Here is a 16,489-nt window from a genome sequence, read left to right as displayed (position 1 = left end):
CTTCACCGCAAGCCTGTATAAAACTATATGCTTTGATCAACTTATCAAAGCGTATATTCCAACTCCGAGATGCTTGCACCAGTCCATAGATGGATCGCTGGAGCTTGCATATTTTGTTAGCATCTTTAGGATTGACAAAACTTTCTGGTTGCATCATATACAACTCTTCTTTAATAAATCCATTAAGGAATGCAGTTTTGTTTATTCGTTTGCCAGATTTCATAAAATGCGGCAATTGCTAACATGATTTGGACAGACTTAAGCATAGATACGAGTGAGAAACTCTCATCGTAGTCAACATCTTGAACTTGTCGAAACCTTTTTGCGACAATTCTAGCTTTGTAGATAGTAACACTACTATCAGCGTACGTCTTCCTCTTGAAGATCCATTTAATCTCAATGGCTCGCCGATCATTGGGCAAGTCAATCAAAGTCCATACTTTGTTCTCATACATGGATCCCATCTCATATTTCATGGCCTCAAGCCATTTTGCGGAATCTGGGCTCATCATCGCTTCCTCATAGTTCGTAGGTTCGTCATGGTTAAGTAACATGACCTCCAGAACAGGATTACCGTACCACTCTGGTGCGGATCTCACTCTGGTTGACCTACGAGGTTCGGTAGTAACTTGATCTAAAGTTACATGATCATCATCATTATCTTCCTCACTAATTGGTGTAGGAGTCACAGGAACAAATTTCTGTGATGAACTACTTTCCAATAAGGGAGCAGGTACAGTTACCTCATCAAGTTCTACTTTCCTCCCACTCACTTCTTTCGCGAGAAACTCCTTCTCTAGAAAGGATCCATTATAAGCAACGAATATCTTGCTTTGGATCTGTGATAGAAGGTGTACCCAACTGTCTCCCTTGGGTATCCTATGAAGACACATTTCTCCGATTTGGGTTTGAGCTTATCAGGATGAAACTTTTTCACATAAGCATCGCAACCCCAAATTTTAAGAAACGACAACTTTTGGTTTCTTGCCAAACCAAAGTTCATAAGGTGTCGTCTCAACGGATTTAGATGGTGCCCTATTTAACGTGAATGCAGCTGTCTTTAATGCATAACCCCAAAACGATAGTGGTAAATCGGTAAGAGACATCATAGATTGCACCATATCTAATAAAGTACGGTTACGATGTTCGGACACACCATTACGCTGTGGTGTTCCAGGTGGCGTGAGTTGCGAAACTATTCCGCATTGTTTCAAATGAAGACCAAACTCATAACTCAAATATTCTCCTCCACGGTCAGGTCGTAGAAACTTTATTTTCTTGTTACGATGATTTTCAACTTCACTCTGAAATTCTTTGAACTTCTCAAATGTTTCAGACTTATGTTTCATTAAGTAGATATACACATATTTGCTTAAATCATCTGTGAAGATGTGAAAATAACGATACCCGCCGCGAGCCTCAACATTCATCGGACCACATACATCTGTATGTATGATTTCCAACAAATCTGTTGCTCGCTCCGTAGTTTCGGAGAACGGCGTTTTAGTCATCTTGCCCATGAGGCACGGTTCGCAAGTACCAAGTGATTCATAATCAAGTGGTTCCAAAAGTCCATCAGTATGGAGTTTCTTCATGCGCTTTACACCAATATGACCTAAACGGTAGTGCCACAAATAAGTTGCACTATCATTATCAACACTGCATCTTTTGGCCTCAATATTATGAATATGTGTATCACTACGATCGAGATCCAACAAACCATTTTCATTGGGTGTATGACCATAGAAGGTTTTATTCATGTAAATAGAACAACAATTATTCTCTAACTTAAATGAATAACTGTATTGCAATAAACATGATCAAATCATATTCATGCTCAACGCAAACACCAAATAACACTTATTTAGGTTCAACACTAATCCCGAAAGTGTAGGGAGTGTACGATGATGATCATATCAATCTTGGAACCACTTCCAACACACATCGTCACTTCACCCTCAACTAGTCTCTGTTTATTCTGCAACTCCCATTTCGAGTTACTACTCTTAGCAACTGAACCAGTATCAAATACCGAGGGGTTGCTATGAACACTAGTAAAATACACATCAATAGTCTGTATATCAAATATACCTTTGTTCACTTTTCCATCCTTCTTATCCGCCAAATACTTGGGGCAGTTTCGCTTCCAGTGACCAGTCCCTTTGCAGTAGAAGCACTTAGTCTCAGGCTTAGGTACAGACTTGGGCTTCTTTACTTGAGTAGCAACTTGCTTGCCGTTCTTCTTGAAGTTTCCCTTCTTCCCTTTGCTCTTTTCTTGAAACTAGTGTTCTTGTCAACCATCAACACTTGATGCTTTTCTTGATTTCTACCTTTGTCGATTTCAACATCATGAAGAGCTTGGGAATCGTTTCCGTTTATCCCTTGCATATTATAGTTCATCACGAAGTTCTAGTAACTTGGTGATAGTGACTAGAAAACTCTGTCAATCACTATCTTATCTGGAAGATTAACTCCCACTTGATGCAAGTGATTGTAGTACTCAGACATTCTGAGCAAATGCTCACTAGCTGAGCAATTCTCCTCCATCTTGTAGGCAAAGTACTGTCAGAGGTCTCATACCTCTCGACACGGGCATGAGTATGAAATACCAATTTCAACTCTTGGAACATCTTATATGCTCCGTGGTGTTCAAAACATTTTTGAAGTCCCGGTTCTAAGCCGTAAAGCATGGTGCACTAAACTATCAAGTAGTTATCATACCGAGCTTTGTCAAACGTTCATAACGTCTGCATCTGCTCGTGCAATAGGTCCGTCACCTAGCGGAGCATCAAGGACATAATACTTCTGTGCAGCAATGAGGATAATCCTCAGATCACGGATCCAATCCGCATCATTGCTACTAACATCTTTCAACTTAGTTTTCTCTAGGAACATATCAAAAATAAAACAGGGGAGCTAAACGCGAGCTATTGATCTACAACATAGATATGCTAATACTACCAGGACTAAGTTCATGATAAATTAAAGTTCAATTAATCATATTACTTAAGAACCCCCACTTAGATAGACATCCCTCTAATCCTCTAAGTGATCACGTGATCCAAATCAACTAAACCATGCCCGATCATCACGTGAGATGGAGTAGTTTCAATGGTGAACATCACTATGTTGATCATATCTACTATATGATTCACGCTCGACCTTTCGGTCTCAGTGTTCCGAGGCCATATCTGTTATATGCTAGGCTCGTCAAGTTTAACCTGAGTATTCCGCGTGTGCAACTGTTTTGCACCCATTGTATTTGAACGTAGAGCCTATCACACCCGATCATCACGTGGTGTCTTAGCACGAAGAACTTTCGCAACGGTGCATACTCAGGGAGAACACTTATACCTTGATAATTTAGTGAGAGATCATCTTATAATGCTACCGTCGATCTAAGCAGAATAAGATGCATAAAAGATAAACATCACATGCAATGAATATAAGTGATATGATATGGCCATCATCATCTTGTGCTTGTGATCTCCATCTCTGAAGCACCATCATGATCACCATCGTCACCGGCGCGACACCTTGATCTCCATCGTAGCATCGTTGTCGTCTCGCCAACTATTGCTTCTACGACTATCGCTACCGCTTAGTGATAAAGTAAAGCAATTACAGGGCGATTGCATTGCATACAATAAAGCGACAACCATATGGCTCCTGCCAGTTGCCGATAACACGGTTACAAAACATGATCATCTCATACAATAAAATATAGTATCATGCCTTGACCATATCACATCACAACATGCCCTGCAAAACAAGTTAGACGTCCTCTACTTCGTTGTTGCAAGTTTTACGTGGATGCTACGGGCTGAGCAAGAACCGTTCTTACCTACGCATACCACAACGATAGTTTGTCAAGTTAGTGCTATTTTAACCTTATCAAGGACCGGGCATAGCCACACTCGGTTCAACTAAAGTTGGAGAAACTGACACCCGCCAGCCACCTGTGTGCAAAGCACGTCGGTAGAACCAGTCTCGCGTAAGCGTACGCGTAATGTTGGTCCGGGCCGCTTCATCCAACAATACAGCCGAACCAAAGTGTGACATGCTGGTAAGCAGTATGACTTATATCGCCCACAACTCACTTGTGTTCTACTCGTGCATATTACATCAACGCATAAAACCTGGCTCGGATGCCACTGTTGGGGAACGTAGTAATTTCAAAAAAAATCCTACGCACACGCAAGATCATGGTGATGCATAGCAACGAGAGGGGAGAGTGTGTCCATGTACCCTCGTAGACCGAAAGCGGAAGCGTTAGCACAACGCGGTTGATGTAGTCGTACGTCTTCACGATCCGACCGATCAAGTACCGAACGCACGGCACCTCCGAGTTCTGCACACGTTCAACTCGACGACGCCCCTCGAACTCCGATCCAGCCGAGTGTTGAGGGAGAGTTTCGTCAGCACGACGGCGTGGTGACGATGATGATGTTCTACCGACGCAGGGCTTCGCCTAAGCACCGCTACAATATTATCGAGGTGGATTATGGTGGAGGGGGCACCGCACAGGCCTAAGAGATCAAGAGATCAATTGTTGTGTCTCCAAGCGGTGCCCCCCTCCCCGTATATAAAGGAGTGGAGGAGGAGGAGGGCCGACCCTCTCTATGGCGCGCCCTAGGAGGAGTCCTACTCCCACCGGGAGTAGGATTTCCCCCTTCCAAGTAGTAGGACTAGGAGTCAAGGAAAGGGGAGAGAGAAGAGAAGGAAGGAGGGGGCGCAGCCCCTCCCCCTAGTCCAATTCGGACTAGGCCTTGGGTGGCGCGCAGCCTGTCCTCTCTCTTTCCCCTAAAGCCCAATAAGGCCCATATACTCCCCGGCGAATTCCCATAACTCTCCGGTACTCCGAAAAATACCCGGATCACTCGGAACCTTCCGATGTCCGAATATAGTCGTACAATATATCGATCTTTACATCTCGACCATTTCGAGACTCCTCGTCATGTCCCCGATCTCATCCGGGACTCCGAACTACCTTCGGTACATCAAAACACATAAACTCATAATATAACCGTTATCAAACTTTAAGCGTGCGGACCCTACGGGTTCGAGAACTATGTAGACATGACCGAGACACATCTCCGGTCAATAACCAATAGCGGAACCTGGATGCTCATATTGGCTCCCACATATTCTACGAAGATCTTTATTGGTCAAACCGCATAACAACATACGTTGTTCCCTTTGTCATCGGTATGTTACTTGCCTGAGATTCGATCGTCGGTATCTCAATACCTAGTTCAATCTCGTTACCGGCAAGTCTCTTTACTCGTTCCGTAATACATCATCCCGCAACTAACTCATTAGTTGCAATGCTTGCAAGGCTTATAATGATGTGCATTACCAAGTGGGCCCAGAGATACCTCTCCGAGAATCGGAGTGACAAATCCTAATCTCGAAATACGCCAACCCAACAAGTACCTTTGGAGACACCTGTAGAGCACCTTTGTAATCACCCAGTTACGTTGTGACGTTTGGTAGCACACAAAGTGTTCCTCCGGTAAACGGGAGTTGCATAATCTCATAGTCATAGGAACATGTATAAGTCATGAAGAAAACAATAGCAGAATACTAAACGATCGTGTGCTAAGCTAATGGAATGGGTCAAGTCAATCACATCATTCTCTTAATGATGTGATCCCGTTAATTAAATGACAACTCATGTCTATGGCTAGGAAACATAACCATCTTTGATCAACGAGCTAGTCAAGTAGAGGCATACTAGTGACACTATGTTTGTCTATGTATTCACACATGTATTATGTTTCCGGTTAATACAATTCTAGCTTGAATAATAAACATTTATCATGAGAATAAGGAAATAAATAATAACTTTATTATTGCCTCTAGGGCATATTTCCTTCACCTACGGAGTGGAGTAAGAAGCTAACCATAGTGGTTGGGAATTTCCTTCGGTCTCAAGGAGAATAGAGTGAGCCTTTGCGGTGTTGGTGTGCCTTCGTGGTAACATCCATCCCTCCAATCAAAACTGGAGAATCGATGGATACTTAAACTTCATAAACATATATGTAGTCTCATTTCTTCTTTACTTCTCGCAATTCATACTTGCTACTATTGTTATATCTTGTGCTTAGTGTGACTGCTAACTTACATCATTTATTTCTATATCTTGTGATATAACTTGTGTAAACTTGTAGTGTTTACTTGAGCTTATGTGTATCCTTAATTTTCCATATCTTGTGATATACCTGGTGCAAGTTTGTGCAACTTAATTGTGCTTGCTAGTATCCTCATTGTTCTCATTGTGTTTAGCTTTAAGTTGTTGCTGCACTTAATTGAGTCTAGCATATTTAGGATTTGTATTTGAAAAATATCTGCCTAGTTAATTTACGCATTAGGATAAAGCCAAATACGTAAAAGTTTTTAAAGCCACTATTCACCCCCCCCTCCAGGAGAAATCATGGTCCTTTCATTGAATTGGGATGGTTACAGCCGGATGGCTTTGTGGACTTAGTTAAGAATGTTTGAAAAGGCCTACCTACTTCCGCATAAAGCCTCCCCTGTAACAGGTTCAAAACGGGCATCAGGGATGACCTGGCTGCTCGTCATTGATAACTTAAATCTTGTAACTAGCTATGAGTGACGAGTGATTGTCGTCACTAGTATGTCCTACCCATGATGATTAGGCTAAGCGTGCTCGTCTCAGGGCAAGCCCACTTGCTTACGAGTGGCATGCTACATTGTTCATGCCCACCATTGTTATTTTTAGTTTAAAATAATAATTAGTCAAAACAACATAAATAAAAATTCATTCCATTTCATCAAAACAACAAAAATAGATATTTCATTCCATTCCATCAAAATACAAAAGTTTGTATTATATCTTTGGAGGAGTACATAACTAGACCGACATCAACGAACGATGGAAATAGGGGTAGCCAAAAGGTAACTCTGAGCCGTGTCCCGTGGAAGGAAAAGGCATATGCTCTAATCCCCAAGCTTGTTGAATAAGGGAAGGAATATGCTAAAGATGATTTACTAACACATGAAGTGCATAAACACACCACTTAAGCCTACCCCCTTGTGAAATTACAAACGACATCACCTAAATAGGAAATCATCCTATTTGGAGGAGATGTAGAACCAAAAGCTTCCCCAAACCCTAACCCTAAATCCCAAGGGTCGGCTAGTGCCGAAAACACAACTCAGGCACATCCATAAATTTACTAGACTAACACACAAGCAAAGCTCTTCCACTCCCTTTGATCACCAGATGCTTACATACAACAAGGTAAACACAACAAAACATAACTTACCCGGCAAACAATACCAACTATGAAGTAAACTTTACTAAATGAGTATCAACTTACTATGAAGTAAGGCACAGAGTGATCTATCTTCTTCCCTAGCGAGACTGCGGGTCCCGTCTCCCTCGGCCCGTCGCTCCAACGACAGGAGGGGGTAGGGACCACAGAGTTTCGATCTGGTTGTGGGTGGTGATAGAGTTAGGAATAAAGTTAGGCTTTGTCTCCGATCGATGGTGGCAAGATGATGGCGTCGTTGCTGGCGTGAATAAGGTCTTCCCGTCTCGCCCTCGTTCCGGTGGTGCTTCTTCATATCGTCAGGAGGCATGTGGAGGATGGTGTGTCATATGATCTGGTTGTACCGCTCTTGTTTTTTCGTCTGCAGATCTGTCTCAGTGGCAATGTCCGGCGTTGTAGACAACATGGTCGTGCGTCCAGTGGCAGAGCATGAACCAAATACAAGGGGAGGCCAAAAGAGTTGGGGAGATTAGAGAGGCCGAATGATTAGTAGGGAGTTTATGCCTAGGAGGAGCTTATCCTTGCAAAATTCTCATGGAAGGGGTGGCGGACCCTCCTTGGTCCCGTCGGTGCTCCGCCAGTGCGTGCGTCTCGATCCTCTATCTTCAATTCTGACCGACAAAGGTTGGACAACCTCGGCCTCATCGGTAGTGTGCGAGATTTGTGTTTCTGACTTCTGCGGGTAGCAACTAACATAAATTACTTAGTACTCCTCCGGTCCTTTTTACTCCGCATATCATATTTGTGTCAAGTCAAACATTACAAAGTTAGACCAAATTTATATTAAACAATATTAACATCTACAATGCCAAATATATATACCATGAAAGTACATTTCATAACAAATCTAACATATTGATTTATTGATCGGCACTGTGAATGATGATACTTTTTTCTATATATTTGGTTAAGGTAGAGATACTTTGACTTTCGACAGAACTTACATGCAGACTAAAAATAACCAAGGAGTACTTAATAAGAGTCCATTAACTAAAATGATATCGACAATAATTATTTGTAGCCAGCCCTGCCAATCAAATACTTTAATCAGATAACTAAAAAGAACTTCAATGAAAGATGAAAAGCTTTCTAAAAAAATAGAGCGGACGGAGGTTGGTGGAACAACGACATCCGGCCTCCCACCCTCACGGGTACCCAGAGATTCTTTCACGGTAGGTGATCCCAACCATCGTCCGGGTCTGCTCCACTCGCAGGCGTCCATCGCATACCAAACCCACGCCGGTCACTGACGCCCCAACCCAGTTCGACCTTCCTACCCCCGACGAGTGTGCGCGCCTGGGCAACTCACGCCATCCCCACGTGTTACCACTCCCTGGACCGGATCCAACATGCATCCCGTCGGCCGTGGCGTCGCGCTCGCCAGCGCCGCACCCGTTTGGCGGCTCCCCCCTCGGCACCACGCCATGCCACCGGGTGCAACGGACGCCGCAAAAAATACGGCCCGGCGGGCAGCGACCTCCACAGAAATTTCTGCGGCGGGAGGGGAGATTGGGGCGGAGGAAAGCGATAAGGTCCAGGCAGCATTGCAGCGCCGGAGTTGGGACGCGCGTCGTGTCTTCTCGTCCCTCCCGCTCGATCCATCCATCCATCGTCTTCCTCCCGACGATACCTCGCCCCCGGCACCCGTTCCCACTCTGCTTGCCCGTTTCTGTGGCTGGGCCTCTTATACCGGCCGCGGCTCGGCCCCTCGTCCATCCAAACGCCATCCTCCTCCCCGCCTCCCGTTGCCGATCACCACTGTCAGCGCCCACGTCACTCTGAAACCTCCCTCTCGTGCCGTGCTCTCCACCTCACTCCCACCCCAGCAGCAGAGGGGGAGCCGAACCGAACGCGCCGATATATATTGGCCAACCAAACCAAATCACACTCCCTAACCAAGCCACACCCGCTCTTCTCGCCAGGAGCGGAGGCCACCCACCTCCCACCCATCCATCCCCGCCGCCGCGCGCGTCCGTCCTCCCCAGTCCAATGGAGCGCGCACGCCGCCTCGCCAGCCGCGCGCTGCTGCGCCGCCTCCTCGCGGCCTCCTCCTCCGCCACGTCCCCGGCCCCGTCCCGCGGCGTCTCCACCCTGGCGCCCAAGCCGGCGGCCGGGTCGCGCCCCCGCGCGCGCCCGGCCCACCAGTACACGCCCGGCCGGCCCGTCTCCGTGTCGGCGCTGCAGCCCAGCGACACCTTCCCGCGGAGGCACAACTCCGCCACCCCCGCCGAGCAGGCCGTCATGGCGTCCGAGTGCGGCTTCAACACCCTCGACGCGCTCATCGACGCAACCGTCCCGGCCGCAATCCGCGCGCCGCCGATGCAGTTCACCGGCAAGTTCGATGCCGGCTTCACCGAGTCGCAGATGCTCGACCACATGGCGCACCTCGCCTCCATGAACAAGACCTACAAGTCCTTCATCGGGATGGGCTACTACAACACCCACATCCCGGCCGTCATACTGCGCAACCTCATGGAGAACCCCGCGTGGTACACGCAGTACACGCCCTACCAGGCGGAGATCGCGCAGGGCCGCCTCGAGTCGCTGCTCAACTACCAGACCATGGTCGCCGATCTCACCGGCCTGCCCATGTCCAACGCCTCGCTGCTCGACGAGGCCACCGCCGCCGCCGAGGCCATGGCCATGTGCCTCGGAATCGTCAAGTCCAAGAAGAAGACCTTCCTCATCGCGTCCAACTGCCACCCGCAGACCATCGACATCTGCCAGACGCGTGCTACCGGCTTCGACATCAACGTCGTCGTCTCGGCCGCCAAGGACTTCGACTACAGCAGCGGCGACGTCTGCGGCGTGCTCGTGCAGTACCCCGGCACCGAGGGGGAGGTGCTGGACTACGCCGAGTTCGTCAAGGACGCGCACGCGCACGGCGTCAAGGTGGTCATGGCCACTGACCTGCTCGCGCTCACCACGCTGCGCCCGCCGGGCGAGATTGGCGCCGATATCGCCGTGGGCTCCGCGCAACGGTTCGGCGTGCCCATGGGGTACGGCGGCCCGCACGCTGCGTTCCTCGCCACCTCCCAGGAGTACAAGCGGCTGATGCCCGGCCGCATCATCGGAGTGAGCGTCGACTCCAGCGGCAAGCCCGCGCTCCGCATGGCGATGCAGACCAGGGAGCAGCACATCCGGCGAGACAAGGCCACCAGCAACATCTGCACCGCGCAGGTACGCGCGCGCTCCACCCACCCACCAAATTGCCTGATAGTGACATCACAATTTTTATTTAAGAGTTCGTGCTACCTGATACGGATGGTTGGGTTAGTGGCCGAGCATATATTGTCATAAATTAGTGATTCATTAGATACTTTGTCACTTTATAGGCGTTGCTCGCCAACATGGCAGCGATGTATGCTGTCTACCATGGGCCTGCTGGCCTGAAGGCGATCGCCGACCGTGTCCATGGCCTGGCTGGTACTTTCGCCCATGGTTTGAAGAAGCTCGGGACAGTGACGGTGCAGGAGCTGCCCTACTTCGACACGGTCAAGATCACTTGCGCCGATGCTAATGCGATTGCCGAGGAGGCCTGCAAAAACGAGATGAACCTTCGCGTTGTCGACGCAAACACGGTTTGTTTTCAGCTAATTTCTGCTGTGTTCCACGTCCACTCCAACCGAAATAATTCTGAGTTTCGAGCATTAATTTCGGGTTGTGATATTGTAGATCACTGTTGCCTTTGATGAGACCACCACCTTGGAGGATGTTGACAAGCTGTTCAAGGTTTTCTCTGGTGGCAAGCCAGTAAGTAGTCACTCCACCAGTGCATAATCCGCGTGCTTCATGTCAAATTATGTCGCAATTTTAAATGATGTTCTGGCAACAACGCTTTCAGGTGGACTTCACAGCTGAATCCATCGCGCCTGAGGTCTCAAGCTCAATTCCTCCTAGCCTTGTGCGCGACAGCCCCTACTTGACTCACCCAATCTTTAGCATGTACGTTTATAGTCAAAATTTTGCATCTTTTGCGTCAGTAATCTTATTTATTTATTTCCAAACAAAAGCATTTGTGCACAGAGCACGTACTCCACTAATTTGTCAGAATGATTGGAACAAACTGAATATATGTTGTGGCCTTGCAGGTACCACACTGAGCACGAGCTCCTCCGTTACCTGCATAAGTTGCAATCCAAGGATCTCTCACTGTGCCACAGTATGATCCCTCTTGGTTCTTGCACCATGAAACTAAATGCTACCGTCGAGATGATGCCTGTCACCGATCCCAAGTTCGCCAACATGCACCCATTTGCCCCTATTGATCAAGCTGCAGGCTATCATGTATGGACCATTTAGCATTTATTTAGTTTCTAATGACAAAAATAAAAATATACCAATGTTCTGAATTGGCTTGTTTTATTATGAAGGAAATGTTTGACAACCTGGGCGATCTGTTGAACACCATCACTGGTTTTGATTCGTTCTCTTTGCAACCGAATGCTGGTGCTTCAGGAGAGTATGCTGGACTGATGGTTATTCGTGCCTACCACAAGGTATGTCATGATAAACACGCTGTGCCAATTCTGTTGCTTTGTTTAGCACTCTTTGTTTACGAGCCATGTGCAAAAAATGCAGGCAAGAGGAGACCACCACCGAAATGTCTGCATCATTCCTGTCTCTGCGCACGGTACAAACCCTGCAAGTGCTGCTATGTGTGGAATGAAGATTGTTGCCGTCGGAACTGATGCCAAAGGTAACATTAACATTGAGGAGTTGAGGAAAGCTGCTGAAGCAAACAAGGACAACCTGTCTGCTCTGATGGTACTGTTTCTATGCTCTGTCAATATGAGAGTTTATCACAAGTTGCAACCTCAGTGTTACTCTTTCAGCTTAGTTGTTCATTACTAAATTTTGAGCTATCATTCTGAATCTATACTATAGCTATCACTACTATATTAAGTGTGATGTAGCAATTAGGATACTTTCACTGTCTTATTTTCTTGCAGCTTCTAATCTATTATATAATTAAAATATTTACTATCCAGGGCTAGAAATTACCGCATTAATTAGACAAAAAAGAGAAAAATCTATACTGCCTCCTTTCATGCGTTCAGATTTTAGTGGTGTAGAATAATTAATTTGATGGAAGCATGTTATAGTATCCAGTCACACAAATTGCATGGAAATTGGGTTAGCGTATGTTAAAATAGAAATCAGACAACTGCTTCATAGAACCTTTTTGTGGAAAGCTATTTGAATTAATTGACATATAATGGAAGAATATGTCGAAATACATTATTTTATATCATTATATTTTGAAGCTACATATGGTTATTGAATAGAGTAACTCTTCTTTTAAGCAAGTGATTAAGAGTAACTTACTTGGAAGCATGGAAAATGTTGAGTTCACTGAGGAAAGTTTGAAGAATTTTTTGTATCATTTTGTGCCAAGAATAACAGAATGTTGTGTGATTACCTTATTCTTCAGGTTACCTATCCTTCAACCCATGGAGTCTACGAAGAAGGCATTGATGAGATATGCAGGATTATTCATGAGAACGGCGGTCAGGTCTATATGGATGGAGCTAACATGAACGCTCAGGTTAGTTCACTGCACTTTGTTATGCCAATTTGTCTACTTGATCCTTATGCAACTGCCCCCTTCAAGTGTTATATACTAATATATGATGTATGCTGGTCCAGAGATTGTATATATATCTTGTCAATATAATGAAGTTTATTCTGAAACAATTGCGAACTACATATTCTATTAGTTTCTTTTATCTACTTGTTATTTGTTATGTTAAAAAAGTGATTATTTGTACTTATCCAGTTTATGGATGCTAAGCTATGTTTTCTGTAAGAAAATATGTCTTTGAGTTCACCTGAACCTAAACTTTTTTAACTGAAAATCTGAACCTAATTGAGAAATTGTGATCTGGTAATTTCAGATATTTCATACTACTATGTATCCTACAGAGAGAAATAATTCTCTTTAACCTACATTTTTCTTGTTTTTACAGGTTGGGTTGACAAGCCCTGGTTTTATTGGAGCAGATGTTTGCCATCTTAACCTTCACAAGACATTTTGCATTCCACATGGTGGAGGTGGTCCTGGCATGGGTCCTATTGGTGTTAAGAAGCACTTGGCGCCATTTTTGCCATCTCATCCAGTGGTAGGTATCCTGATTTTTTATGTTATCACTGCAAATAAAATCATATTATTCAGATCTCACTCCTAATAAAATATAAAGAACAGATGAGCTTTATATTTGGTGGCGTGTCGTCTCTTTGTATTATTTCATTTTGCATGATTAAATTATTAAGAAAGTGTTTGGTGATGATGTGTTAACTACTCGAACGATGGCTTTAATGTTGAGTGCTATAACCAAAAGAATGAATCTTAATTTCTTTTGCTTGTCTTTTCTCGTTTCATTTAAAAGGAAATGCAGCTACATTATCAGACTAATTTGGCAATTCATTAGATCCCCACTGGTGGCTTCCCTCTCCCTGAGAAAACCGACCCTCTTGGTTCCATTTCTGCTGCTCCATGGGGATCTGCTTTGATTCTTCCAATTTCGTACACCTACATAGCCATGATGGGCTCTCAGGGACTGACTGAAGCTTCAAAGATTGCTATCCTGAACGCGAACTACATGGCAAAGCGTCTGGAGGTAATTGATGTTACTCATTCGGTCACACATTACATGACCTTTACTAAAATAAATATTTATGGTTGAACTACTTTTCTAACTTGTAACAAAATCTGCAGAAACACTACCCAGTTCTTTTCCGTGGAGTCAATGGAACTGTTGCCCATGAATTCATCATTGATTTAAGAGGGTTCAAGGTACTTGTCCGAATCATTTGAGCACTGGTGCCTTGTGCTTTATCCATATCAATTCACTGACTGGATCTTGGAATTTTTGACAGGCAACTGCTGGTATTGAGCCTGAGGATGTGGCGAAGCGCTTGATGGACTACGGATTCCATGGACCAACCATGTCATGGCCCGTTCCAGGCACACTTATGATTGAACCCACTGAAAGTGAAAGCAAGGTAAGCATGTCTAATTCAACCTAGTGCTTGTCGTTGCACCAACCGTTGGTTTTTGCATTAGCTTACTGCCACATCGTTTGTCTTGCAGGCTGAACTAGACAGGTTCTGTGATGCCCTTATCTCCATCAGAGAGGAAATTGCAGAGGTAGAAAATGGCAAAGCAGATGCGCACAACAATGTCCTGAAGGTAATCTACTCCGAATGGTCTCCATAAATAACTAAAACATTTTCCCAACAGTTTGAGCTTTTGGCTGAACTGTCTGGTGCATGCAACTCAATGCACATGAACTGAAAAGTTGACTCGTTCTTCCCGTTTTATTACGCAGGGCGCTCCTCACCCACCCCAACTCCTGATGGGCGATGCATGGACTAAGCCATACTCTAGGGAGTATGCTGCGTTCCCCGCGGCGTGGCTTCGGGGTGCCAAGTTCTGGCCAACAACATGTACTGATAGTTCCAAAGCCTTCACACATTGCTTACAATTTATTCTTTGACATACAAACTGATAATCTCTCTTATGCTCTTGCCAGGTCGTGTGGACAACGTGTACGGGGATCGCAACCTGATCTGCACTCTGCAGCAGGCGTCCCAGGTGGCAGAGGAAGCTGCAGCTGCCACCGCGTAATCTTCTGATGATGACGATCCTGGTGTGTGAAACAGTGTCAAGAAGTTATCATGCTTCCTGTAGGAGGGAAGCATGCTTGCTTCTAAATCCCTCATGTACTGTATATATTCTCCTCAAATGCCACCTTCTCATGTATCCTCTGTACCCCCCCACTGCCTCCCCATTCCCATTTGAAAGTGAAATTAGCTATATTGGCTAGCATTTCCACTCTTCTCTGAATACAGGACAAATAATGGAGATCTGTTTTGATGTCCTAGCCATACACGGAAAGAAAATGTAGTTATTCTCAGATTGTGTACTCTTATATATCCATAGATACTGTTGATAACTTGAGCCTAAAGGTCAGCCTGACTTTGGAAGGCCAACAACTGCTCAACGAAGAGTTAAATTATCAGCCTGCCCTAGTGGGTATCATCTTACCAAGCAGTAGAATAATCTAGTCACTTTGTCAATGGGAATGCCATATATTTCTAGGAGAACACCCCTTGTTAGCATATGAAATGTATGAAAACCTAAAGCAAAATACTCTGCCTTGTAGAAAATTAATTTTCATACCAGACTGTTTTAAAGAGGCGAAGAATGAATTTAGATTTCTTGCATATTTATCACCCTCAAGTAGGAACAACGTATCATTCATGTCCATACTTCAGAAAAATGGCAAGGTCATATTATGTAGAGTAACTAGCATAAAACCACCACAATTATGGCTAAAATCACACAAAGCACCAAATAAAAAACACCGGCCCATGGTCAATGATCGAGCAAAGACACCCAAACTGACGTGGCACGTGGGTAACAGATGCGGCTGACAAACGTTAACGATGTGGTCAAGACATTAACATAATTGTCAGTTGTTGATCAATAGATCAATGAATTGTATGTCAGTTTTTGATGAGTGAATCAATGATTCTAGGGTTGCCTCGGCACCAAAGGCAACTAATTATGGTTAGGGTGATCACAGAGTTTGCCTCGGTGCCAAAGGCAACAAAATTAGGGCATCGGCGTCAAGGGCGGCTAATTATGGTTAGGGTGAATCTAGATCTGACGGTGGAGGTGTGTCTGGGACGATGTCTCTTGCATAGGCAGGGAACATCCGGACGAAAGTCCTACTTGATGCCCATGACAACAACATCCATGGGTGTTGTTTCCTTGCTGAAGGTGTCGGTGGGCAGCTGGAGCACCCTTGACATGCAGGCAACATTAGGCAGGCCTCGTTGGTCTCCCTCTCGGGACTGGAGCGACACTTGTCCGCCTCCTTCCGGACATTTCTTCCCTCCATGGTGTCTTCCAGGTCCAATCAAAATTGTTAGCACAAGACTAGGAGTGACTACTGAGTGAGCATAAAAACCACAATTATACATACTTTATTAGTAAAATCGTTGAGAAAAACATAAACATGATGATAACCTACAAACTTGAATGCCACCAAGGCTGAATTGGAATTTATCAAATGTGTAAACATGTGCCATGCCAATCATTTGTCCTTCATTGGAAGATACTTACTACCACAATATGATAGACTTAACTTAATGTTTGCATTTAATGCTTTCTGTAATCATTA

At 45.1% G+C, this 16,489-nt stretch overlaps 1 protein-coding gene across 1 annotated transcript; it reads left to right on the top strand.

Moving 5' to 3' along the window:
- The first annotated feature begins 8,458 nt into the window (after positions 1-8,458).
- On the top strand, positions 8,459-15,217 carry LOC109783847 (glycine dehydrogenase (decarboxylating) 1, mitochondrial). Its single transcript, XM_020342435.4, has 15 exons — positions 8,459-10,478; positions 10,634-10,879; positions 10,974-11,051; positions 11,143-11,243; positions 11,390-11,585; positions 11,672-11,797; positions 11,880-12,065; positions 12,733-12,846; positions 13,268-13,420; positions 13,730-13,918; positions 14,017-14,094; positions 14,178-14,303; positions 14,392-14,490; positions 14,630-14,747; positions 14,834-15,217. The coding sequence occupies exons 1-15, from the start codon at positions 9,288-9,290 to the stop codon at positions 14,926-14,928; spliced, it is 3,096 nt and encodes a 1,031-aa protein (XP_020198024.1). The 5' UTR covers positions 8,459-9,287; the 3' UTR covers positions 14,929-15,217.
- The last annotated feature ends 1,272 nt before the right edge of the window (positions 15,218-16,489 follow it).

The sequence above is a fragment of the Aegilops tauschii genome, chromosome 3 (genome assembly GCF_002575655.3).
Source record: "Aegilops tauschii subsp. strangulata cultivar AL8/78 chromosome 3, Aet v6.0, whole genome shotgun sequence".
NCBI classification, from domain to species: domain Eukaryota; kingdom Viridiplantae; phylum Streptophyta; class Magnoliopsida; order Poales; family Poaceae; genus Aegilops; species Aegilops tauschii.
This window is presented reverse-complemented; position numbering and strand designations above follow the sequence as displayed.

Coding starts and splice junctions, on each gene's coding strand:
- LOC109783847 (XM_020342435.4), top strand. CDS start 9,288: ATGGAGCGCGCACGCCGCCTCGCCAGCCGCGCGCTGCTGCGCCGCCTC. Junction 10,479..10,633: donor GCAACATCTGCACCGCGCAG/GTACGCGCGCGC, acceptor GTCACTTTATAG/GCGTTGCTCGCCAACATGGC. Junction 14,491..14,629: donor CGCACAACAATGTCCTGAAG/GTAATCTACTCC, acceptor TTTATTACGCAG/GGCGCTCCTCACCCACCCCA.